The sequence below is a fragment of the Mesoplodon bidens genome (genome assembly GCF_964165515.1).
Source record: "Mesoplodon bidens genome assembly, chromosome: 8".
Classification (NCBI taxonomy): domain Eukaryota; kingdom Metazoa; phylum Chordata; class Mammalia; order Artiodactyla; family Ziphiidae; genus Mesoplodon; species Mesoplodon bidens.
The window spans coordinates 52,738,730-52,765,073 of NC_138165.1; the positions used below are offsets into that span (position 1 = coordinate 52,738,730).

General features: G+C 37.3%; 1 protein-coding gene across 11 annotated transcripts in view; it reads left to right on the forward strand.

Annotated features, from left to right (window-relative positions):
• Positions 1 to 26,344, forward strand: part of GTDC1 (glycosyltransferase like domain containing 1) — a 390,290-nt gene that overhangs the window by 349,073 nt on the left and 14,873 nt on the right. For all 11 annotated transcript variants that reach the window (XM_081242639.1, XM_081242640.1, XM_081242638.1 and 8 more), the window contains one exon: positions 13,687 to 13,796. In XM_081242639.1, the coding sequence (XP_081098765.1) occupies positions 13,687 to 13,796 (110 nt within the window). The remainder of the gene's footprint in view (positions 1 to 13,686; positions 13,797 to 26,344) is intronic.

Sequence of the window (26,344 nt, forward strand, 5' to 3'; positions counted from 1 at the left end):
GCATTTATTACATATCTGTCCTGTAAATACATCAAAGACATAAAACCACTGACTTCTTTCTTTGACTTGAATGGTTAAAATTGTCCATCATTTTAATACTTCTGAAGTCTAAAATATACTAATATATAAGTTAACTTTTAAGTTTAAATAACTGTGAAAAAGTATTAAAATGTAATCATATAAAGCCAAATTAGAATATTGGAGAAACTCTATGCAAAAAAATGAAAAATGAATTCTTTAATTTTGATCTCAAATACATACTGCTCTCTAGAATATGGGTGAACTTTTTCCTAAATGAAAATATTGTCATAACTGAATATACACATACTACTGAATCTTTGGGTAAGTTCTCATTTGGAAAGTGTGATACAGATTTCATTTTTAAAAAATGAAGTCCATAAAATCTGAGTCTAAAACAGAAGGAACAGGTTTTTTGATGTTTACCTTTTTAAAAGATTACCTTTATTTTAGAATGTTCATGGGAAATTCAACTTCCAGTGCCATTCTAATACATAAAAAATGAATGTCAGGAAAAAAATTGTTTCATGTACCAGCCAATGTATTTCTGTAATCCTCCCAGAAAAGATGATTGTCAAACAGACTACTTCTTGCAAAAATGCCTTCTCTGTCTGATCTCTTACTTAGCACTTTATTCTCTGCTTCTCAAGACTGAACCAGGCTCAGAAAACCCTTAGCACCAGCAGCCCACAAGCCCTGTTGACATTTTGCTAAGGAGGGATTTTGGTCTTGCACTCACAGCACACTCCTCACCTTGGAGAAGCGCCTTCTGCCAGCTGTCCCTGAGAATCAGAGGATATCCTCCATTTCACTTCCACCTGTCCGCCTTTTTGATCCTCATTATTTTTGGCAGCTTCTCCATCTATTGTGTGGTTCGGGGGGTTGACGTCTTATTGTTGTGGAAGATTACATTTGCACTCTATTTCCAGTTCTCCTTGTTGCCTTTGGGTAATGTCCAAGTGGAGAAGGGGGGGAATGACAATTGACTCCCCTGATCTCAGTTGTAATTATTTAGGAAAGTGATTTGATATGATGTTATAATAGTTCTTGGAAGGAATGATGAGCATCTGAACTATATCAAGAAAGGAGAAACATACTTGGGTGGTAATAAGGAGTTGGTTCAGAGATTGATTGTTGATGTGAGGGTGTCTGGGCTAATTGTGGATTGGGTGATGAGATTAATGGTGGCACTTGACAGAATTAGGGATACAGTCTGAGAAGAAAAATTCAGTTAAGCACATGTGTGCCTTTATACACAAACACAAACTGTGCTTTAAATCACATTTGTAACTCTATGAAAAGTTCAATAATGGCACATTCCACTTATACTATAAATTAACTGATTGTAAAGTATAGCAAACTTTATTTTTTGCCCAATTATGGTGGCTATCAAACTCACTAGAATATTCTTAAATTCCCAGTTCTATAAATGAAGAATAAAACAATGATGATTACAATAATTATTATTACAATAATTATAACAACCACCATCCTTTATTGTGTATTTTCTGTTTGCCAGGCACTGAAAATTGTTTCATATACATCATCTCAGTTAATCCCCTCAACAGCTCTTTGAACTGAGTGTTATTAGCCAGATTGTTACAGATGAGGAAATTAAATCTCAGACAGGTTTAGTAATTTGCCCTGGATTACAGCTACTAAATATCAGAACTAGGATTTTTTTTTTTTTTTTTTTTTGCGGTACGCGGGCCTCTCACTGTTGTGGTCTCTCCCATTGCGGAGCACAGGCTCCGGACGCGCAGGCTCAGTGGCCATGGCTCACGGGCCCAGCCGCTCCGCAGCATGTGGGATCTTCCCGGACCGGGGCACGAACCCGTGTCCCCTGCATCGGCAGGTGGACTCTCAACCACTGCGCCACCAGGGAAGCCCCAGAACTAGGATTTTAACCCTCCTTTCACTAGGCTGTATCGTCCATGTAAACTATTTTACATCATTTATTCTGATAAGACACACCATTAGAACTATAGTTATAGATGAATCGATTATTATTAGTTTTCAATAAGCATTTTCTTTTTGGGGGGGTTTACATACACGTCTAAAGCAAACTATTTATTCAAAAAGATCTCTCACCAAATACACTATCTAACATACTCGACTCTTCTTTGTTATCCATTCTTTACCAGAAATAAATTTTTCTGATACCTCCTAGTAATAAGTAGATTTAATTAATTAAGACTTTGGTTCATGAGGCTTCTCATTCTGAAGAACCATTTCTTGAGCATTATAGTTAATTTATAGCATGTGATGCTATTACAATATTCAGAATCTTTTATCCTTTTCCATATGAATGATTAGTCTATCTTTGGTACCTAATGTGAGTAGTTCTTAATACCTTTAAATAATAAGCCAAAAAGACTGGGTAATGAAATTTGGGGGTGAACTTTTTTCTTTTATGTTATTGTGAAAGGGACTAAGTAGAATAATACAGATTTATTTCATTTATGAGAATGTAGGAGAAGAGAGGAGATACATAATTAAACTGTTTATAAAATGAAAAAATGCAACATATGTAGTAACAAGAACATGTCATTTTGAGCAGGTCTTTATAGAACAGACATCCCATACTGCGTTCCTCCTTTTCCACAGTCATTGCCATGACAATCTGGTATGCTTAGCAGTTGCTGCTTAGTAAGGGAGATGTCTCTTCTAGGAGATCTCTGTGTCAGCCAAAAAACACAACAGTCTCATTTGGGTCTAGAAATAAGATGAAATACATAAAATGAACAGAATTTTAGCCTTTTTCTTCCCATTGAAAGGATTTTTTATGAGTCACTCTGCCCATTTCTACTTTAACATTTTTTAAATCAGAAGGAAGTTTTGGAGCAGAATTTTCTCTTCAAATTAAGATTCTTTCCCATATGATTGAAGACCTTGTCATTTCTAGATGTGACAAAATGTCCACAACTGAATATGAAAACCTGTTATTAAGAATTGAAATTCATTTGAATGAAAGGCATCTAATAATCCAGGCCATGTTTAATTGTCCATTAAAAAAAAAAAAAACATGATCCTTCATGTCATTTCATAGACCTATCCTACTGTAATCTAAAAAATATATAACTGTCTCTATTCAGCCATGACAGAGCTATTATTCACTCACTCCAAAATCATATTTTGAGTGCCCACCAACTTCTGGAGTCAAAGGATTTCACTGTTGTGGTAGGGATTTCAGACGAATTATGAGGACAACATACAAATAAATATGAAATAATGTAAAAGAACACATTCATGGAATCATCAGTAACTTGAGAATGTTCTTGCAGGGATTCAGAGTGAGATGGGATTTCACAGGGATGACTACTAGTAACAATAAACTCAAAGTTAGTGAAAGAGGCAATGGGCAAAGAGTGGCCGAGAGGAGGGGAGAGTGTGTTCCAGACTCAGGAATTATAGACACAAGAGCTGTGGATGGAAAACAGCACAGAGACAGGAAGAGGATGAGAATGGATATGAGTATCAACACTCATTTGAGGGAATGAGTTGATTGAAATATTTGAATGTTGGATAGGGTGGCTTAATTTCAATTTAGTGGGTTTTTAGTATGCATTTCAGAGAAGAGATATATAAGGAAAATCACATAGAAGCGGATAATGTAAGAGTTTTTCTGGAAGCTGAATTGGCAGAGGGAGAGTCTGAAGCTCAGTGGTGTTGTCAAGGTATGAGGGGATAACATTGTACTATAGAAATGGAAATTATCAAGCAATCTTAAATTATGTAGGAGAAAATAGTAAGGTTGGTAATGAGTTTATTAGCAGGACAACTTAGAAGCAGCCTCCTTGTGTTCAGAATGTGTCAGCCTTGAGTCCTGGAATATTGGGAGGATGAGGATGTGTCAGTACCAGAGAGGAGCTAGGTCATTAATGCTGTGTTCAACAAGGCAACAGCTTAGTTTTTAAGTATTATAGATGAGTTGTCATTGGAAGAGCCAAGTGAAGACTCTGTGTATTCACCTCATTATATAAATAGTAAAAAAATAATTTATAATAGGTGGGGATAAAAAGATTAGATTCATGAGAGGTGATCTAGATTTGGAGTCAGTTCAGAATAATAACTTTTTAAACTGTATGCCAGGCCTAATTCTACACATGGAGAATACAGGGTAAACAAAGGCATGAGCTCTGCCCTCATGGAACTTACAACATAGCAGTGTGAGTAGGTGAATCTTTGAAAGTAGGATAGTTCCAAAAGGCAGGTAAACATTGTAGGACAGGGGAAATAGATCTTCGTTAGAGATTTGAGATGGCTACATTTGCAGGGTAGGAGGGAAAAACAAGGATGAATAAGGATTCTACAAAACAGAAATTTGAATGTTATAAAAAGAACCAGATGTCACTGTAAGTATTGTTTGAAACATCAGTAAGTTGGAACCAACTTAAATGTCCAGTAGTAGGAGGATTTACTTTAAATTGTGAAATATTAGGTAAACATTATTAAATGAGATATCTATATACACTGGTGTAGATAGATGTCTATGATGTATTTAATGAAAATGGAAAGTGCAGAATGACTGATAATGATCTCATATTTATAAAGTAAGGAGAGTATATAAAAGTACACTCACACAAATATATATTGGTGCATGTGCGTAGAAATAGGTCAGGAAGGCTACTCACCAAACAGTTGTTAGTAGTGGTTACATATGAGGAGTAGAATCAGGAAGGGTAAGAAATAGGGGCTTTCAGTGCATACTTCATATATTTCAGAATTATTTTTATTTTATTACATTGAGCATGCATTTTTTTCATTGAAATTTGTATTGGAATAATTGTAGATTCACATACAGTTGTAAGAAATCATACAGAGTCCCCTCCTGGAACTGTGATGTTACAAAATGTTGAGTCTTCTGTTCCTGTCCCACAGGTCCCTGAGGTTCGGTCCTTTCTTATTTTATATTTTTGTCTATTTTCTCTCTTGTTCACAGTGAGTAAATTCTGTTCACCTCAAGAACACTGATTCTATTCTCTGCAATATCCTTTCTACTATTGAGCCCAACCAGTGAGTTTTTAAATTTCTATTCTTGTATTCTCGGTACTGTTATTTCCATCTGACAGATGCTGAGATTAAGCATGGGAAAACCTGACTGTAAGCTTCCTGGCAGTCAGGGTAAAACAGGAAACAAAAATCATGCATCTTCCTATATGAGAAGTAAAAACACAACAATTCTCAGTGATGTCAAAGAATGTCTTAGGCTTCTCCCTTAGACAAATTTCTCACTCTAGGAGATGGACTACAGGAGTAGCTCTCAGGATAACCAGCAAGCAGTTTTGAATGTATTTTCTACACATCTCTTGGAGGGAAATGTTATAATACAAAAGAAAATCTAAATGATTTGTCAGTTTCACATTATAGCCCAGATCACCACATTTGACAAGGAGAAACTTTATTACAGAGGGAAACAGAAGGACTTAGTAATGAACTGGGGAAAGAGCTTAGTTCCATAGAGCCTCCCAGGTCTGAGAAGAAGTAATTACATACATTGTGATGCTTTAAAAGTATGTGCAACGGTAGCTGCTGCCTAAGTAACATCCTAAGAGTGGGGAAGACCCAATTCATCTTAACTGAGACACTTCATGGCCTACCAGTTATTTGAGTCATGGGATTCTATTGACTTCCTGGCTAAAGTTGTAGAGAAAGAGAGCTCATTGACAAATTAGAGAGCTGAGTGAGATTACTGTATACAATATCTGGGAAGAGTGGGAATCATTGTTGAAGAGAAGCAACCTGGGGGGGTCCAAGCTTTTAGCAGTGGGGAAATTTAAAAGGAGATCATGTTGTGAGACCTAGTGGGAAAAATGATTCATTGAATATCGTTTTCACTGGGTGGCCTGCTGGATGAAATGAGTGGGAAGGTGTAATTGGTCATTAGGTCATTAGGTTGTAGTCTAAATACACTATTTGGAAACCAAGCAAGGATTGCTTCTAAGAAAGCAGAAGATGGTCAGTGGTCTCAAATGTAGGAAAAAATACAAGAAGATGAGAATGAAGGGGGGCATAGGTGGGAATTAGTATTGTTAGAGAGCATTTTCATCCAACAGAATTAAAGAATGGGAGGAAAGTTGTAGGAAAGACACAGGAGGTAAGAAAGGAGGGATATATAGCTAATATTCTAAGATGAAAGGATCTGTGAAAAGACACCTAGAAATAGTATATTATTGGAACTATTGTCATCGATAAATGGTGTCAGGTAAAAAGGATAACTTAAAAGTGCCCAAGACATACATGAAGAAATTGTGGAGGAGGGGATAGGCTCACAGGCTTTAGGAAGGAGACTGACCATGAGAACACAGATTTCTCAAAGAGACAAGGTAGAAGATCTAGAGCTCTAATGGACTTTGAATTTGGAAAAGCAGACATCTCTCCCTCTGCTGTTAAAAGATGAGAATATGAATGTGCAGATGGCATGAAACCCTGATATGCATAAATTAGAATTTTATTTTTCTATGACTTAATTTCTGTGCAATGGCCCATTTCAATATGGTGATGGAAAGCTCAAGCCGTTCAAGATTCTCTGTCTTCCATTTTCCTGGTCCTCATTCCTCCCAGACCACTGCTGAGGGATCCTTTGCTTTTCTCAGTCTGCCAGCAGCCCTGTGACTCTTCCATGATACTCAAGGAAACCATGGTTCAACATTTATGCCTACCATGTCTCGGGAATCTCTCACGAATGTCCCTAGTACTGTGTGCCCAGATACATACCCTCAGACATTCACTCTCTGGGGTCATGCTTCTTCCTCGGCTTCTAACTCAGGAAGTGTAGTTCATGGCCTCAGGGACTCTCACAGTTCTGTTTTCCTCAACTCTCCCTCATCAGTCCTCCGTGTTTCTTGTCTAGAGGTAGAACAGTGACACGTTGTGGGAGGGTGTTTGCTACTGTCACATAGCATTTTGCTTAAATACCTGTACCTATCTGAAGTCCTTACCATTTCTACAGGGGCTTTTGCTTCTGTGACCAACCAAGAAGACTGCCCCTTTTTTTGGTAGAGGTTGGGGGGCTTTTCCCCTGTCTCAAGCCTTCCTTGAAGCAACGAACATAAAACATCTTAGTTTCTTGAATGTGTTCAGGTAGAAGGCAAATGGAATAAATTGGTTAACATTTCTAAAATATTAAAATACCACAAATACCAAAGATGAAGTGAATGAGAGTTTATTGTGTATCTGTAGGGTGCCAGGCATTTCTTCATCCCTAACAACTAGCATTTTATTTTTTTTTTAATTGGGGTATAGTTGTTTTACAATGTTGTGTTAGTTTCTGCTGTACAGCAAAGTGAAGCAGAGTTCCCTGTGCTATACAGCAGGTTCTCATTAGTTATCTATTTTATACATATTAATTAGTGTATATATGTCTAACAACTAACATTTATCACTACCCCATTCAGACGATGAAGAAACTGAGGCTATGTGAGGTTATATAACATACAAAGAGTCATACTGCTGATCAGTGGCAGAGCCACTTGTCTCTGAACTGTACCCTTCATTCTCTCTCTGAAAGGAAAGTTAAAGGGCAGAATGCAGTATGAACAACATTCAGAGAAAGCCACAGCGGGTATTCTTGGTTTTAGTCACCTGTAAGGAAATGATGGTGGGGAGGGCTGGTGGAGTTAGAGAAAGACAGGCACTGGTAGTATCAGATGGAGGAGAGGCTGAGAAGCTGATGGCTCATAAGACTATGGGTTGAATTCTATTTGAAGCACCGTTTTAAAAGCAGAAGCAGCACCTGTGGCAGGAAACCCAAACTGATAATTGTTGTCAGGCGTATAGAGAGAAGTGAAGAGTTTATGGTCCTAGAAATGATAATAGAGAAGCAAGTGATCATAACGACTAACACAAGCTGGTAAATAGAAGCCTTATGTTTTGGAATAAAGAACACATCACTGAATTTGGAAGTAACACGGTACTTCATAATGAGGAAGCAAAGATGGAGGTTAGCAGGGTATCAGAAAAGGTGAAGAAATTTGAAACCATGGTGTTGAGAGATCATATAATTCCATATTACTTCCCATTATTCTTATTGCCATCTCTTATCCAATGGGTTTTAACCTCAAGTAGCAATCTAAGAAATGTCCATCACTTGATGGTCTGGAAACAAAATCATGGACTGAAGGTACCAGCTCTCTTTTTCTTCTCATTATATGTAGGAAGAAAGAAATGGAAAAGTCAAAGACTGTACAGAAGAAAGAATATGACTTTAGAGTGATGAGACCTGATTTCAAATGCAGACTCAGTCTCTTCTGTGTGATCTTAAATGAAAGAATAGTTATATTTCTATGACCACTTGGTTGAGAGGCTTAATTAAGATTATGATTAGGTGCCTAGTATGGGATCCTGCACATAGCAGGGGCTCTATAAATGTAATTTATTTTTCCTACACCTTTATTCATTCAACAAATATTTTTAGAGCAGCTAGTTTTATGCCACAGATAATGTATTAGTCCGCATAGGCCGCCATATGCTGTAGTAATAAAGACCCCCTAATCTCAGTTGCTTAAACACAACAGAAGTTTAATTCTCTCACCAACTCAAAGTCTGCTGCATGTTTAGATAGCTTTATTGGGCAACTCTTCTCCATGTAGCAGTCCAGACCACTTCACTCTTTTAACCTAACCATCTTAATACAAGACCTCTGCAAGGATCACTACAACAGAGAAGGTGCTGTCCAGAACTGCTCTTAGAAATTTTTACCTGGAAGTGACACACATCAATCAGCTTGCAATCCATTGGTCAGAACTAGTCCTGTGGCCTCTCCTACTTCAAGGGGATGAAAGTGGAGTCTTTCGTGTGCCCAGAAAAAAAGAAGAACCGAATATTGATGAACACAAAGAATGTCTTCCACTCGCAAGGCACTGGGTACTTAGTAGTAAATAAAGCAGGCATCATTTATCTTTCCCTCATGGACCTCTCAATCCAGAGTGACATGCTGCTGGGAAAGTTACAGCATCTGAAAAGAGCCAGGTTTCTGCCCAGGCAAGGCAAGGAACTAGATCAAAGTGATTGCATTCAATAAGTATAAAGTTATGTGGGAAAACAGGAAAGGGTAACAGTTGAGTATAAGTGACAAGTATGGAGAAACTTAGCAATCCTCAATAAATATTTACTGAATGAATGTTAAGTGAGGAATAAGAAGAAATTTAGCTCTAAAAAACTAAACGGGAAAGGCGACAGAGAGAGAACAGATACAGGAAGAAAAAACACATGGAAACAGTTTATGCTTTTCAAATGTTCTGAATAATATTTGGGAATAAAAGCTGTTCTTGCTATATCTGCTGCTTCCAGTAAGCCTGAAATATTCTGCTCTGGTCTCTTCTGCCATAGTTGGGCTGCACAGGAATGAGTTCCCAGCCAGACTGTTTCATTCTTACCTAGTCAAGAATGTGGGAATTGTTGGGAGACTTGGACTCTGACTCATCTTCTAGAATGTTTTATGATGAATCAAGTTTGCTTGATGGGCAGCTGTCAAATCTAGAAATGTCACAGGAAATAAGGAATTATGCCACTATAAATACTAAAAATGCTACAGAGTTAAGCAAAAATCCTTATGAATACAATTTTATGACAGAATGTTAGAGGTGGTTCCTTAAAGCATTAAAATGATTGACATAAAAATATTTATTAAAGGAATGATAGAAAACATGTAAAAAAAAAAAAAAAAGAGAGAGAAACATTTATAAGGTAGCCCCTACAGATAAACCCTGTTAACATTTTGGTATAGTTCACCCCAAACTTTTTTCTAGGCACATACATTCATTTGTCTTACAAAAATAGATCATAAAATACGTATTGCTCTGTCACCTCCCTTTTACTTAACAGTATTTCTTGAATATATTTCCATGCCAAAAATATACTTCTACAAAATTATTTCATGGCTGCAGGGTATTGTATCATATGTATGTGTCAAAGTATATTTCTTTATCATCCCATTACGTTGTTTACAGATGGTTGCTATTATAAACAATGCTGTTATGAACATACTCTGGCTGAATTTCTGTGCACCTCTTTAATTATTTCATAGGGTAACTTTTCTAAATTGGAATTACTGTGGCAAAAGTTATATACAATTTAAGGCTTATTATGTACATTACCAAATTGCCCTCTAAAATATTGTTGCAATTTACATCCCTACCAGCAATCGGTGACAGCAGAAGAAGAGAGTTTAGGAGCCTGTAAGTCTACAAATGTGGTTATAAAGAATTGACGATACCATTAAATGTGTGTTTAATCCTGATAGCTGTTGACAAAAAGGGGCACTTGATATGTTATTTTTATTTTTTAATTTTTATTTATTTATTTATTTTTGGCTACGTTGGGTCTTCGTTGCTGCACGTGGGCTCTCTAGTTGCAGCGCTTGGGGGCTACTCTTCTTGCAGTGTGTGGGCTTCTCATTGCGGTGGCTTCTCTTGTTTCAGAGCACAGGCTCTAAGCGCGTGGGCTTCAGTAGTTGGCACATGGGCTCAGTAGTTGTGGCTCGTGGGCTCTAGAGCACGGGCTCGGTAGTTGTGGCACACGGGCTTAGTTGCTCCGCGGCATGTAGGATCTTCCCAGACCAGCACTCGAACCCGTGTCCCCTGCATTGGCAGGCAGGATCTTAACCACTGCACCATCAGGGAAGCCCAATATGTTATTTTAGAATACCTCATCCTATATTTCATGCTTTATTCTAAGATCATAAGTATGAGAACTTCACATTAGATTTCTTAGAAAGGAATTTTAGACAGATTCACATTCTGTGCTAAATGGGTCCATTAATATTATGGGCGCTAGGATAAGATCCATGGATGATCCATTGGATATCTGCAGTGAGTTCCTCTCTTGACAAAATATATTGAGCTCTGTCATTGCTATATCCGTGCCTTGATATATGGCTGTGGCTGGATATCTGTGCACATCTTTAATGATTCTCTGAATAGTAGGCAATTTCCCATTTGTCTAAAGAGAAAACCGAGAAAAGTTTTCAGCTAAATTGACCATGTAAACTTTGAGGCACATGGATGAACTAGCCAAGTGTCTACTTATAATGTGTAATCTACTAATTTAGACATAGATAATACTTTAAAGCATATTATCATGTAGAATATTTTTAGAAGTAATGCTGTTTTCTCAACCTTATAGTTTATGATGTAGTTTTAGTCTAACTCCCCCTCCCATGCATTCTTGACATCAGAATGGTACCACCTTGTCAGGCAGCTGGCATGTTTCCGCCACCTGTCATCTGGAATTCAGTCTAAGCAGTTTGGGGTGCAAGATTGTGAAACTGTATGATGCCATCACTGGAAATCTTTTCTCTGGCTATAAAAACCCACTTACTACTCATAGTCTCCAGTAAACACTTACTCTATTACTTTTTTTAGTGATCTTTAAAATACTTGTTTTCAAAAACACTTTGAATTTTTAGGTCATGTCTCCCAAAATAATTACTAACGCAGTATTAAATCCCTTGGCTTCTGTTTTTACCGGTCCCATCAAGCGAATGACTGCTAAAACTATCCACAATTCTCATCAGTTGGTGTCTCAGGTTAATGCTATTTCCCTAAACTGTACTTTGTTCAAAATAAAGTAATTGAGAGAGTGCCTGGTATTATGAGAGACTTTATAAAGACTTTAGATAAGATGCCTCTTTTTCTGAGGGATAATTATTTGGAAGAAGAATCTCACCTTACATTCATCCATATATTATAGTTTAAACAAAAAGAGAGGAGATTCATGCAAATCTCTTGTGTTCTTATGCAAAGTGACTATTGAATATGAGAGCTTTTGTCCACCTATAAAAAATATCTTAAGAATATAGTAGGATTGTCATGCATTTATCTTGTATAGAAACACTGAAAGTATAGGTTCATGAAGCCCGCTGCTTTGAAAATATTCACATTGGAATCTTTTAAGAACTACAGCTTCTACCCAGTTAAACCTCCTTCCAAGCCCAAACCACATCTACTTTTACTTTAATACAAAACAAACCAACCAACCAACAAACAAGCAGCAGGAAATATTTAGAATAGATATTCTCTCAGGGACCCATAGCCAAAATTTTTGGAACTCAGAATGAAAAATTTAGAGAATTGAGTGGCTAGATTTCCCTGTAGTGTTACTCCCTCCTTAAAATATATTATGTTATATTGTTTCCATTCTTTTCATCTACGTATTTCCAAGAGATTCAGAGTAAAATAACATATATTACAGGTTAGGTGGCAGCTATTTGATTGATATGGTTGAAGATAACATATGGTGTATTCTTTACTTTAAACTGTTTTGAGTCTTTTTTCTTGCCCACAGCAGTAGTATATGTGAGAATTACCCCAAAACTTCCCAATGGTACATGTGTGTAATACCCATCATCTTAAAAAGCAATGAACATTTTGCCACTGCATTCTTTATTATTTGAAGCAAATCAAACTGAGAGCTTAAAGTAAATTGTTACAGAACTCTAATTCTATAAGATCTTACAATTCCAGGAGATTATACATGCTGTTTTAAAATGTTAATCAGAAGATGCATTTGTTTTAATTCTTGATACTGAAAATATTGACTGAATTGTGAATTAACACATTTAGGGTTGCAGATGTCATTTTTCATGAGATTTCCTGAATGATATAATTTTCATATTTCATATAGCAGTTTGATCAATTTACAGATTTATTTTACATAATTAGTTGGTAAATGAGAAATTCAATTGCTGATATATAACTATTTCTCTGAAATATAGAAAATAAGTTTAAATTCTGAATTATAAATGAAAAAACAAATATATTGAAGACATCTGGTCCACATCTGTCTGAAATAAGATAATTTAAAACAGTGTAATTAAATGCAAGAAATACTGAAATATTCACACCTTAGAATGTAAAAAGTAAGTCATTCCATTTTAGTGTGATTTCTTGAATTGATGATTTTTTTTTAATTTTAGTGTCCTTTAGCCTCTCATTCTGTCATTACAAAGAAGACTGACAAGCTAAACAAACAAAAATAATCCATGTTTTTCAAAGCTTCTGCTAAATGAAAGAATTATCTTTATTACTATTATTTTATGCGTTGACTAACCTCCACTCCCAAGTTAATACTCAGCGGACTTAGACTCAGGCCTACCCCTTTTGATGTATTTATAATTCTCCATTCAATTATTAAAAATGAGAGATTAGTGAGAGAGTCTGTAATCTCACTCCCTAAACTGTGTGTTCCTTGCGGACACAAAGAGGCTCAGTAAATGTGAGAGAGAGGTACTCAGACTCATGGAAATGAAAAGCATCTTTGGTACATTCTCATGATCAGTAGAGAATCGTCCTTTGAAGACTGGTCTTTTCTTTTGTTAAAAACCTGTGTTAAGTGGAAAATTAACCATTTTAGGAGAAAGGAAAATAAGCTAGACTTTCTATAGTCTAACCAAAAAATGTGAAAAAAACAGATTCTCCTTTAATAAAAGGCTGCAGAGCCTTGAGACTTCAATAAGACTGGGTTTCCATGATAGAGAAATTAGATTCATGAAAACCCTCAATACTAATGCTACAGTATAAGGGTGAGGGAAGATCTGAGCTTGGATGCCAGAGGCTCTCCTAACTAACAGTAGACCATGAGAGGAATTGATACTATGAGAAGTGAAAACACTTTTCCTAACACATACCCTAAGATATCACAAGTTTTGTTTTGTGTTTTTATTTCCAGGGAGCATGATAAAGATCCAGAGAGTTTTTTTAAGGTATTGATGTATCTTAAGGACTTAGGACTCAATTTCCACGTATCTGTCCTTGGAGAAACCTTCACAGATGTCCCAGGTATTTCTTTTGAATTTTCTAGTGTGTATTTTTATAGATGACATAAGCTGTACAACTTAAGTATTAATTTCCATGTTTCCCTTTGTTAGAATAATCAAGATGAGCACTGTTAACCAAAAGGTGATACGATGGCATTAAAGTGTGATTCAATTAAAAAAATACTTAAGTAAGCATTCTTTGATTTAAGTTGAGAACGTGAAGTCATCTCTTTTATCAAATATAGTTTATACAATGCATCCTGATGTAAATAACATATATTGCTTTAGGCATCTTAACACTTAAGGAAAGTGGGAATTTGTAATTGGATATACACCCTCTCACCTCCGGGGTCACTGGTTTGATTCCTACTCACATTGGATGGCTGAAATATATTACCATCTCTTAGGTGGTCTGTGTAAAGCATTTTGGCATCAAACTTGTAATGTGGAGTAGACACATATCATAGTTGTCATTGGTCCATGCCTTTTTTATTGAACTTGAGAAAACAAACAAAAATCCAAAGCTGATAGCAGCAGGTCTTCTCATCCTTAATGCCACATGGAGCCTGTTCCAAGCCATTTCCTTCACCCTGCATCCTCACTGGGCATGTTTGGGTCAGTAAGATGAGCATCCCAACCACCGTCCTAAGCACTTAGGTGTTCATATTTTTTAAGCTTTGGGTATTCAGCTTTTTTTTGTAAACTCCAAGTATCCAGACAAGAAAAGTTCAGAAATGGCCTCTGTCATCATGCTTTATGAATCTTAAGGACCACTTAAAGTTTACCCTCACATAGCAAGTACTTTTTGATTCTGGTACAACACAAGGAAGTACACCCAGCTTGTACCTCAGTCGCTTCATATGATATGGCTCATCCTCTGCCCCTCTGGACACCAAACTTTTCTCAGTTCCTCTAAGATTCCAGCCTTCTTTAAACCTTTGCACATTTGCCTATTTGTATTTTATTCATTCGCTCTCAGCTGGAGAACATTTTCTTTCAATGTGAAGCTTTGCAATGGTCTCATGGCACCCTATACCTTTACTTCATGGTGCCTCCCTCAGTTTCTAATCATATAATTATGTGTAATTTGTTATCTCACTCCCCCCCCCACACACACACATACACAGAAACATTAGAATGTAGGTGCTGGGAGGACAAAGATTATGACTATCTTGTTCATCACAGTACCTCAGAGCCTAGTGAAGTGCCTGGTACAAGGCTGGAACTCAATAAATATTTGTTGAATAAACAGATAAAAATGTAAACTCCCTGCCCTCAAGCAGTTTATAGTTTTCTTTTTTTTATTTTTGCGGTACACAGGCCTCTCACTGCTGTGGTCTCTCCCATTGCGGAGCGCAGGCTCCGGACGCGCAGGCTCAGCGGCCATGGCTCATGGGCCCAGCCGCTCCGCGGCATGTGGGATCTTCGCAGACTGGGGCACGAACCCACGTCCCCTGCATTGGCAGGTGGACTCTCAACCACTGGGCCACCAGGGAAGCCCTATAGTTTTCCTGAAGAGGGAACACTTTTGCATAAGGACAGGAAACAGAGAGGGAAACACAGGATAATGTAATTATATATTAGTACTGACACATGTGGCTTAGAGTAGAACGTTAATTGAAGAGCTAGAACTTGAATAGCCAAAGGATTAGGATATTCCAAAAGGGGAAACAACATGGGCAAAGCATAGAGAAGCAAGTATTTTAGATATTGTACTTAAATGAGAGAACAATTTCAGTGATTAGTGCTGTGAGGTCACTAAGTAGAATAGAAGATTCTGCATGCAAAACTTAATAAGTAAGTAATACATGGGCAGGGTAGGGCCAAAGCATGGAGCATGAGCAAAGTAGATTAGGTAAAGGTAAAAAATAGGGAGCTTCGGTCTTGAACTGGAAAGAAATGTGATAAAGTGTGTATTTTAGGAAGATTTATCTTGCAGTGATATGTAGGCAGAATTGCAGTGAGACTCTGCAGCGGTCATCCAAGTGTGATTCTGTGAGGTGGTGGAAGAGAGATTAGTGAGAGGGCTGTAGGAGAGAGAGATTCTCAAGGAAAACAGAAAAGAATTTGATAGATGGGTGGCTGTCAAGAAAGAAGGAAGAAAAAATCAGCTCATTTGCCAAGCTAGTGAGTTCAATTTTGTTTGTGCCAGTTTTGAAGTGTTTGTGGATGAACTGAGGAAAGAGGCTGGAGGATATCCCTAAGCAGAAGGCTTTGTAGCCAGCTTTACTGTTGGGTAATTTTAAGCCACCACTACAAAGAAGACTAGGTTCTTACTCAAAGGGCCATGTCCTTGGGATCACAGCTCTCCCTTCCCACACATTAACACTGAGCTATTTAGAGCAGCACTGGGGATTGAAAGTGGGATGGGGAGCAATTAGGGGCCCAAGAACTGAGTGCTCAGTAATTACAGGCTCAATCTTTTACTCACTTTGGTTTGACCTCAACACATACTTACTGAGCACTGTGGAAGGGGGATTTCACAGTGAACAGGACTCAGTCTGCACCTCAGAGAACCCTGCCTTGGGGAGACACTTACATATAATTAACAGGTACCTAGAATGCTGTGGGATCATTAGGGAATGCTGTGGAAGACCATAGGAAGGGTCATATTACCTAGGTACACACCTCTATTACTCCCAGTCCCAACTGGAGCTCCTTTCTGCCCTTGCCTCTGGCCCATCTCTGTCATGTCAAATGTGAATCAATTCTCTTTAAGGCTACAGAACTTCACCTTGCACATAGGAGGAGCCCAAGTTGTTGGCTGGATGACTGAGCCTGGTAGATTTCCAAGTTGTGCTCCTAGAAGGCCACCTTGCTAGTCTTCACTCCAAAGGTTTCTTCACAGGCAGTTCTGTGTAACTTCTGCCATTTGTATCACTGTCCTAGTTTGACAAACACTAATATAGCACTTGCTGTATTTCAGGCATTGTTCTAAGCCATTTATAAATGTTAACTCATCTTAACAGTCTCATTCATTATTACTGTCTCCATTTTTCTTAGGTGGGGACACAGAGGCACAGAGAAATTAAGTGAGGTCTCATAACTATCAATACATAATACTTTTAACCACTATGCTGTGCTACCTTTCCATTTTCTTGTTTTCTGACCCAACTGCTTCTCTAAGTTTAAACATTAATTTTTTTTCCCCACCTCACCATCCAGCACTTCACGCAAAGGGTTACCTAGCAGGCATACATTTCTTTGCCTGTTGTCTCTTCTAGGTGCTCCACTAGCATATCTAAAACCCATACCCTAAAACCAACTTATATACTGTGTAGTATCAGCCAGAAGGATAACTCTGAACACTGTTAACATTTATGAGAAAGTGGTTTTCTTGTAAATAATTTTAATAATAATCATTATTATCCTGTTAATTGCTATTATTTATTGAAAGTTTGCTTCTTGCTTGGTCCTTTGCCAGGTTATTTCATATAATGCTCATGATAATCCCAAAGGCCTAGGTATTATTATCCCATTTGATAGATGGAAAAACTGAGACTTTGAAGGCTTAAGTCACTTTGATTACACTCCTTATGAGTCAAGTTTTGCTCTTTCACATACAAGCCTAGATGTATTGGAAAACCAAGAAAGGTTTAATACATGACGGCAGGACCATTAAATTACTCTTTGTTTTTTCCCTTGAGTTAAGATTTATACACATAACATTGTATAAATTCAAGGTGTCCAATGTGATAACTTGATACATTTACATATTGCAATATGATTACCAGTGTAGCTCTAGCTAAGGCCTCTCTCACATCACATAATTATTTCTTTTTCACAGTGAGAACATGTAAGATCTCGTCTCTTAGCAATTTTAAAGTATATAATACAGTATTGTTGACTATAATCACTATGCTGTATTTTTGATCTCCAGGACTTATTCTTACTCTAGTTGCAAGTTTGTACATTAATTATTCTATAACCAACTTCTTTCTCCTTCCCTCTACACAGAACTGGTAGGGAAAGGTAGCATATCTCTGAGTGATGGCATTAGTGCTGGTGAGTTTTACTGCCCTTTTTGCTGAAGCAGACAATCGCCATTAAATTTCTTTTGAAAATGTTAAAACCACAGTAGGGCAACTTTGTAGAGTCTTCATACTGTTGATTATTTTCAAATTATGTTGCAGTAAGGTTATTATCATCCTTTTTCTGAAAAGTGTAGTAGTTGATTATCGATTCTAGTTTATAGCTACATAGTTTATCATTCTTTTGCATGATCCTTTCATTTTACAAAAGAGATGCTAGATCTAGGACAGTGACTATTCCAAGTGCTCACAGCTGGGCACAGTGGGCGAGACGGGCAGTAGGTAGTGGCAAGGTTAGGAGTAGAACCTGGGAGTCAGTCTCCTCATGCCTACTCACTTCTGTATGTGTTCAACACATGTTTTTTAAATATCTACTTTATGCCAAGCACTAAACTAGATGTTTAAAATGAAGTGGTGAATAAAACAAACATCTTCTGTGATGTTTGCATCACGGAAGTAGTCTAACTCCAGTGCATTATCCATCAGTTCCTAGAGCATTTAGCATGTGCCAGGTACCATTAGAAGCCCTTTGTGCATTGCCTTGTTTATTCATCACAACAGCCCTGTGAATTAGGCACTTTTGTGATTATCATATCACAGCTGTGAAAAGTCAGAAACAGGGAGGTTAAGGCACTTGCCTGAAATCACGCATCCATCCAACTATCAATGCACAATTCAAACCTTGTCAGCCCACCTCTCTGCTATTCTCCTCTATGTGGAAATCCACAAAATCATCCCTCTTTTACGGGTAAGACAGCAGGAGGTGATAATGATGGAAAATTCCTGGCTACTCATATGAAATCATTTCCATTTTCTCTAATAAGCTCTTTGCAAATGGAAAGTTTAAAAACAAATAAACAGAGAACCCCCACAAAACCTCAAATTCATTTCCTAAATATATCACTCCTTAGATATTAAAGTGAACTCCCTCTTCTTTCTGCCATCTGTCTTCATCACAAGAAAGGTGTCAAAAACAATATGAAGTGGGAAGATATTCCAAATAATACTTGGTTTATATTTACTGTTCAATAAATAATATTTGAATGAATGAAAGAATGTCTGGTGTAATAGAATAATGTAGTTTACATACTGTATCAAATATATTAAAAGCCTACATTGAAATGATTTCCAAATATTAGAGAGTTAGTGAATGAAAATAGAGAACCCTAAGATTTAAGGAAGTTCTAAGTGGTTTTATGTTATATTTTCTGTTTTCATATAAATGACCTTGATTTAACCTAAATCTATTTTTCAATCTGTTCTCATCTTTCAGTTCTTACATCAGTCAGAATAAGCTAAATTATGCTAAGCTAGCAGCCTTAAAAATCTCAGTGGCTTAAAACACTCAACACTTATTTTTTATTCATGCTCTGTGTTTATTGCAGGTGAGCAGTAGTGTTCTATTCGTATGGTCACTCAGGGTCCCAAGCATATAGAGAGACCCAAGCAACCACCATCACAAACATTACCAGTTACTGTGCCAGATGCAAGAGAAAGCTAGGATGTTCTTTCATTAGCAATTCACTGCTCTGGCCTAAAAGTGACATAGGGTTCCACTCGACTCTTTGGCCAGAACTTGTTGCAAGGCACTGCCCAACTATAAGGGGGGGGGGCAGGAAATGCAATCCTGCTTTGAGCCCAGAATGGAGGAGAGCAGAAATAGTTGATGAAAAGCACTACTGACCACCATAGCTCTGACCACCATGCATCATGATCTGTGGCCCATCAGAGAGAAAAGCCTACCCAAGATATCTACCTTAGTCTGGGTGAGTCTATCCGTGTTGAATAAAGAACTTTTAACAAATATGAGAGTACTGCCCACAGCCTTCTTGCTGGAGACATCCCAGCTCGTGTCTGAAGACACATCTAGCAACTGTGTCCCATTAAGCTGAGTAGATATGAAGTCGAGTTGCTCTCTGTGGGAATGGAGTTAATCATCACTTACGGTGATGGCATTTTGGAAAACTTATAGTGTCAGTTAGGAGTAGTTTTGCCCTCCACCCCCAGGGGATATTTGGCAGTGCCCAGAGACGTTTTGGTTGGTACAACTGTTGTGGGGAGGGGAGGGTACTACTGGCATCTAGTGGGCGGAGGCCAGGGATGCTGCTAAACATCCTACAGTGCACAGGATGGCCCTCACAACAAAGACGTATCCAACCTAAAATGTCAGTAGTACCAAGATTGAGAAACTCTGATTTATAAGAATTAAAGTCAGAAGATCAGGTTTGGGACTGGGTCCTGTAGCTTTCTAGGTTAACCTCAGTTAATCCATCTGTACCATACAAAGGAGAAGATGGGAAAGAGAAATAATAATAATAAAACCACCCACCCTATCTACCCCTTTGAGTTACATTGAGGATTTCAAGCACAGTTACATAATTTGGGAGGGGGGAGGGAATTGCTTTCAAAACTACTATGCAGATTTTATTATAAGACTCATGGACTTCTCTTCAGAGTTTATACGGAATGAGTCTTTCATGAATTTTGGATGAAAAGAGGACATTAATGATGCTGAACCTTAAAAGTTCATTCTTGCCATTATTTTAATTATTTTTAATCCAGAAAATTGAAAGGTCATTCTGCCACGTAAAGCATCCATCACACTTCATGTTACAAATGAACCAAAAAGCCTAGAAGCTCCTCCATGCAAATATTTTTAGCTTAGGCCAATTCTCATGACAAGGTCACATTGTTAGCCCTTAAGATGGTGTTTTGTTTTGTTTTTTTAAAGAAGAAGAAGCAAATGCTTAAGATATCAAATCAATGGAATGTGTTTGTATACTTAATACTTTCTCACAAATGATAACTCTAAACCAAACAGTTTTTTCTGTGAACAGCCAAAGCCTTACATCAGGATTCTTCTTTCCCTACATTGTGGGAGAAGTAGTTTTAAGTTTTAGGCATGGGCGGCGGGGAGCAGAAAGATTGCAAAGGAAAGTAAAAACCTGAACTACACTTTTGGCAGACAGAAGTCTTTCTGGTTCACCTTTAATTTGAGGTTAAGAACAGTATGTGGAAAGCTTCTGGTTAGTATCTGGCATGACAATGGTTATTACAGTGATCTTGGCATATTCCTGATCCTTTGCTCTGGAGTCAAATGTAGGATAATTATATAACATTTCCCTCCCCTCCCATCTCCCTTTTTTCTCGGCTCCCAGCTACAATCTCATTTTCAGCAGAGCAGCTTACACTGAGGGGGAAATAATAGAAAGGTTCTAGGAACACAAGTAACTTACATCACATTAATATAAAGGTATAAAATTTTGCTACGCGGGGACCCTGCAGAAGGAAAGCTATTAATGTATTGATCAATGTTGAATTGTAAGACAATTGTATATGAGATGAAATAAATGTGCCAGTAAGATTAAAGTCATTCTCTCTAGACCATACCTTTCCTTTTCCTTTTAGTTTTTAAAAAAACTTTTATCACTATCTACTCATTCCCCTAACATACAAGTATTTACTGAGTTCATAGTGTGGTCTGGCACCATATTGTGGATAGCAAGAGGAGAAAATGTGGCTCCTTTCCTCTAGAATCTTACTGTCTGGGAAAACATTGTAAAAATTACATTTTATTATACCATGCCCTTGTTTATATTGTAACATTTTCAAATAATTCTGAATACATAATTTCATAACCCTTACAGCAATCTAATGACTAGATAATGAAACATGCATTAACACCCTCTGTTTATAGCTGAGGAAAATTATTTATATTCATCCCATTGAAATAACGTGGATCTGAGGTCGATTTTCAGTAGAGAGAACCACCTTCACCTGATTCTTAGAAATAGGCATATAATCACTTTCCCAAGAATGTGGTTGGGGAAGGCAGTTTCCCAGGAATCTGATTTGAAAGTGAGGTCTTCCGTCTCCCAGTCCTTTGCTGAAGAAAACAACTGTATGTAATGGGAAAGTAGGGAAGATTAAAATAAAAGTAGATATATATGCTCCTGACAGGAAAGAATAAATAGATGTCAGATAGAAATGACAGTATCTCTTAAGATTAATTTATGAATTTAACAAGATTCCAATTAAGATGCCCAAATATTACTTTATATATCTTCACAGAGTAGTTCTAAAATTCCTACAAAATAAAGAAATAAACGGGAAGAATATCAGAGAAATCACTAACAAAGGAGTATTGAAGGAAAACATGTCCTACCAGATTCAGAACATGTATGAAGTTAAAAGTACTCTTTTAAAAGAGTACTTTACCGATTCAAAAACATGATGGTAGAAAAACAGACAAAAATAGAGAATTCTGAAATAAACCCAACTTGTATATAATTTTAACATCCACCAAACTTATATAACAAAATCGAATATACTTATCCCAGCTTTAAAATATAATATTTTTTAGTGAAAACAAGATATTGGGTAAAATAAATAACCTCTGTGGAATAAAACTAACAAAACAAAATATTCATATAAGTAATGAAGTATAGATTTTAAATATATCCTATAGATAAAAGATTGCAAAAGCTTCAACAGAGTATAAGTACCGTAACTTACTGAAGTCTTACTCTGTGCCAAGGACAAGGCTAGGCCTTTTACTCACACAGCTAATAAACAATAGAAGTAGTGATAGCTGAAGAAATAAATGCTAAATCAAATTTTAGGAATAAAATCTTTAATTTTTCCAGTAATGAAATAAGTGTAAATACAGAGAATTTATGAGAAAGCGGTTGCATTGACGAAAGCAATAAAAGTAAAGGCATATCCTAACAAAGACTGGCCAACTAATGGGGAAACATTTGTATGTATGGTAATGGCAATGTAAGTTATTTGTCCTGAGCCATATAAGTTACTATACCCTTTGCGTGATTCAGTAATTTCACATCAGAGAATATATCCCATGGAAGTAATTCCCATGCCTCGCCCTCATTGCTACTGCTTCTTTCCTAGTTTTTGCCCTTACCTTCTGGGACCTTGACTCCTACAAAAGCTTCAGATTGGTCTTCAGGCCTCTGGACACTTTGATATTTGATTCGCACACCTACTGTTATTGGTGTTCTTTCTAAACCCAGACCATCCAAGAAGAGAATCACAATAGTATAACAATAAGAACATGTCTCATAGATTTTTCTGCAGGATGAACTTAAATTTCCTCTCAGCGAATGAGGTTCTTCAAACTCTGACCCCAGCCTAATCCCTCATGGATTCCAGTTCCCTTTTCCATCTCATGAGTACATCTGTGCACATATCCACATCCATGCCTTGTGTTATTTATTGCTTAAATTCCTCTGCCCCTCCGCACATAGGCACATGCATATCCTTTCTCCACCTGGCGAAATCCCAACTCCAGTGGTGCTTCTTGTCCTATATCTTCCCTTTTCCTTCCCTCCCTAATTGCTCACAGCACCCTTAGTCATTGCATCATTTGCAAGGCGCATATCACACTGCACTCTGGTCAGTTGTCACTTGGCTGCCATAAGGGGCAGTGGTGTAACTGACCAGAAGACACTTTGCAGGTGAAGAGTACAACTTCTTAGACAGAGACAGTTGCATGGGGCCAGAGTCAGCAACACTCCCAGTTGGAGAGGCAAGCTCCCCTGCCCAGCTCTCACTGATACCCCAGACAAGAGTGAGGTTCCCATTCAGTACTTGAGAAGCTCTCTTTTCCTTTCTCAGGAAAGGTTTGTTAAGTCTGCCGCTGCCCTTCCCTAGCAAATGTTCAGGAGACTCGCTAGACACAAGTAATTGGTAACAATTCACTCCCGTTGCTTAGCATATCCTGTGAGAATCAGTCTTTTTCCCCTGATCACTCCCAGACATGCCGTTGCGTCCGGCCTAAACTTTAGGCCTGCTTGAACTCTACTCCTGCAGCTTCTGTAAGTGGAATATTTATCTTTTATATGGAAACCAGAGAATTCAGTGCAATTCTCAACGCAAGATCATTTATCCATCCTACCAGGGGGAAGACCATGAAGATAATATGTCCTAGAACATACAACTCCTAAAACATCTCTCAAGAAATTGTTCTCAAAAGTTATATCTATGAAAACATTACTGAGGAAAAATATTCTTTAATTTTCAAAAACTGTCCTTAAAGTTTATGAGAAATGTATGCTTGGGAATGACACAAGGAAATAGATAAATTAATTAAATAATGAATGGGAAAAAATCAAGACATCGGTAGACCAATAGGAAATTAGAAACAGACGCTAATTTTAAAAGCTGTATATGTATATATGACTTGGGTTGACAGATAGGAGGTCTTGGAATGTGGCTGCTGCACATTGCTTTGGAGTTTTATCTTTTTGAATTCCTGTAGTTGTATTATGGTCACGATTTGGAGTGTGGTATGGTCAAAATAAAATTTGCTCCAATAAGAAACTTTGGTGGAAAGCCTGCCTATTTTACAAATTCATGTTTCCTGCAATGGCTATCAGAACAGGAGTCTCTGACAGAAAGCAGCACAACAGGGAGTGAATATCTGGATCCAAATCGTGAGCTTTTCCAGCTATATCTCTCCTTGCCCAAATTGTTACATTTGTAAAATGGAAACCATCACAGATATATGGTGCAGTGGAATGAACACGGTCCTGGAATTTAGAAGGCTCAGGGTCTAGTTCCAGCTCTGACACTGATTAACCATGTCACCTCTTTTAGCTTTAGCCTACTGGTCCACAAAATAAAGTCATCCAAATGAGGTTACAACTAGAAAGGACATTGGAGGTTAGGGTGCCTCAACTTTTAAAATGGGGTGAACATCCCTACCCCCAAGGGGATTTCACGGAGTGACAGTTTTTGAAGTTTTGATTATAAAAACAATGAGTATAATAATTATGCTTTTTCAAAACATATCTTACTCCTCATCATCCGATATCTATCTGCACGCTCAACCCCAGCTCCCACTTGAGGCAGCTGAGAACCATTGATCTAGGCCAGTTACATTCTTCTGGCCACCCTCATGGGCTGATTAGAGTTGCCCTCTGCTCCATCCTGTAAACCTTTGCTAACTTCAACTTGCTAAAGATAATCTCTGTGTATCTCACCTTCTCCTCTCCTACCCTTATCAAATAAGTATAGCCTCATTGGTCAGGATTTCTCAGTGTGGTTTCAACCACCTTCCTAGCCTTACTTCAATCCTTATCCATGAGTATCCTGGGCTGTAGCCTAGTTTACTCACTGTTCCCTGAAGATAGCTCACATGTCACTACCCAGAACCCCTTTCTCCTCTTCTACCTGTCAAAGCTCAACCACTTTCCCTGACCTCTAAAATAGATATGCTGCCTCCCTTCTTTGAATGTCCATGGGATTTTGTTTATACTTAACTATGTATTTGTCATACTTCAATAACAGAAGGTTCTTGAGGATAGCAATTGTAATTATTCAGCTTCATAGGACTCAAAGTTTCTAATATAACAGGGTTTCCAACCTTTTGACGATGACCCACACCACTATACATATTTACATTGTGATCTAGTATACCCATGTATGTAGGCATATTTATAATTGACCCAAAGCTTTCATAACGTAATACATATTCTCATTGCATTTGATGCACTCTGATGTTTTCTTTCTTTTCTGTTCTGTCTTGTTTCTTTTAATGCTGCTCTGAATTGATTTCACAACCCTTAGTCACATAAGCATAATATAGCACGTTGCCCATAGTAGGTGTACTGTTGTATATGTTTAATGAAGTTGACTGACCTTTTGCCAAAATCATTATAAAAATATTACTGATCTGTGTATATATTCAATTAATCTATTTTGATATATTATGTTTAGTTAGATTTCAATGTCACACAAAAAATCTTTTATATTCCCAAAGCGATGCTGTTTTGATTTTAATTTTATGGGAGAAAACCTATCTAAGAAAGCAGCTGCAATTCATTCTTACCCATTTTTAAAGTGTGAAGATGAAGAGATGTAGCTGTACAATAATGATCACAATGAAGACAAAGCTCCTAAGAGTAATGTATTTGACATAATAGCTACTATTTATTGATTGCTGGGTATGGCCAGGCATTGTGCTAGGTGCTTTATGTACCTTTCCTTTAATCCTATGACAACTCTAACAGGGTAAGATATCACCTCTACTTTACTTATCAGAATGCCAAATTAAACAGTAGTATTTGGTTTTATTCAGTGAAAATTCTTAGCACTAAACTAAAATTATGAGTTCTGATTTGGTTTTATTTTCTGATAAGGTTTTATTTCCCACAAAGTTCTCTGTAATTTAGCAAGTGTTTTTTTTTTTTTCACAGTACGTTTTAACTGTGTTCAGTGCTTATGAAAAATGTCATACTGATGGTGTTGAAAAAGAAAGTTGTACCAACTGACGAGTCAGTTTCTTGATGTTCATTTTACAAACTTCATTAATTGAAAAATATAACAGAAAGTAATGTTGACTTCACATATCTTAAAAGGGGACGTTGATTCTGCAAAAGCAGAACTTTTAGTGTCTAGTTAGGTACTAAGGACATAGTTGGTGTTCGATAATTACTTATTGATTGACTAAACTTGTAAAGGGATAGTAACACCAAATTTTGCATTCAGATGAGAAAACTACTATTAAAAATAAAAAGAT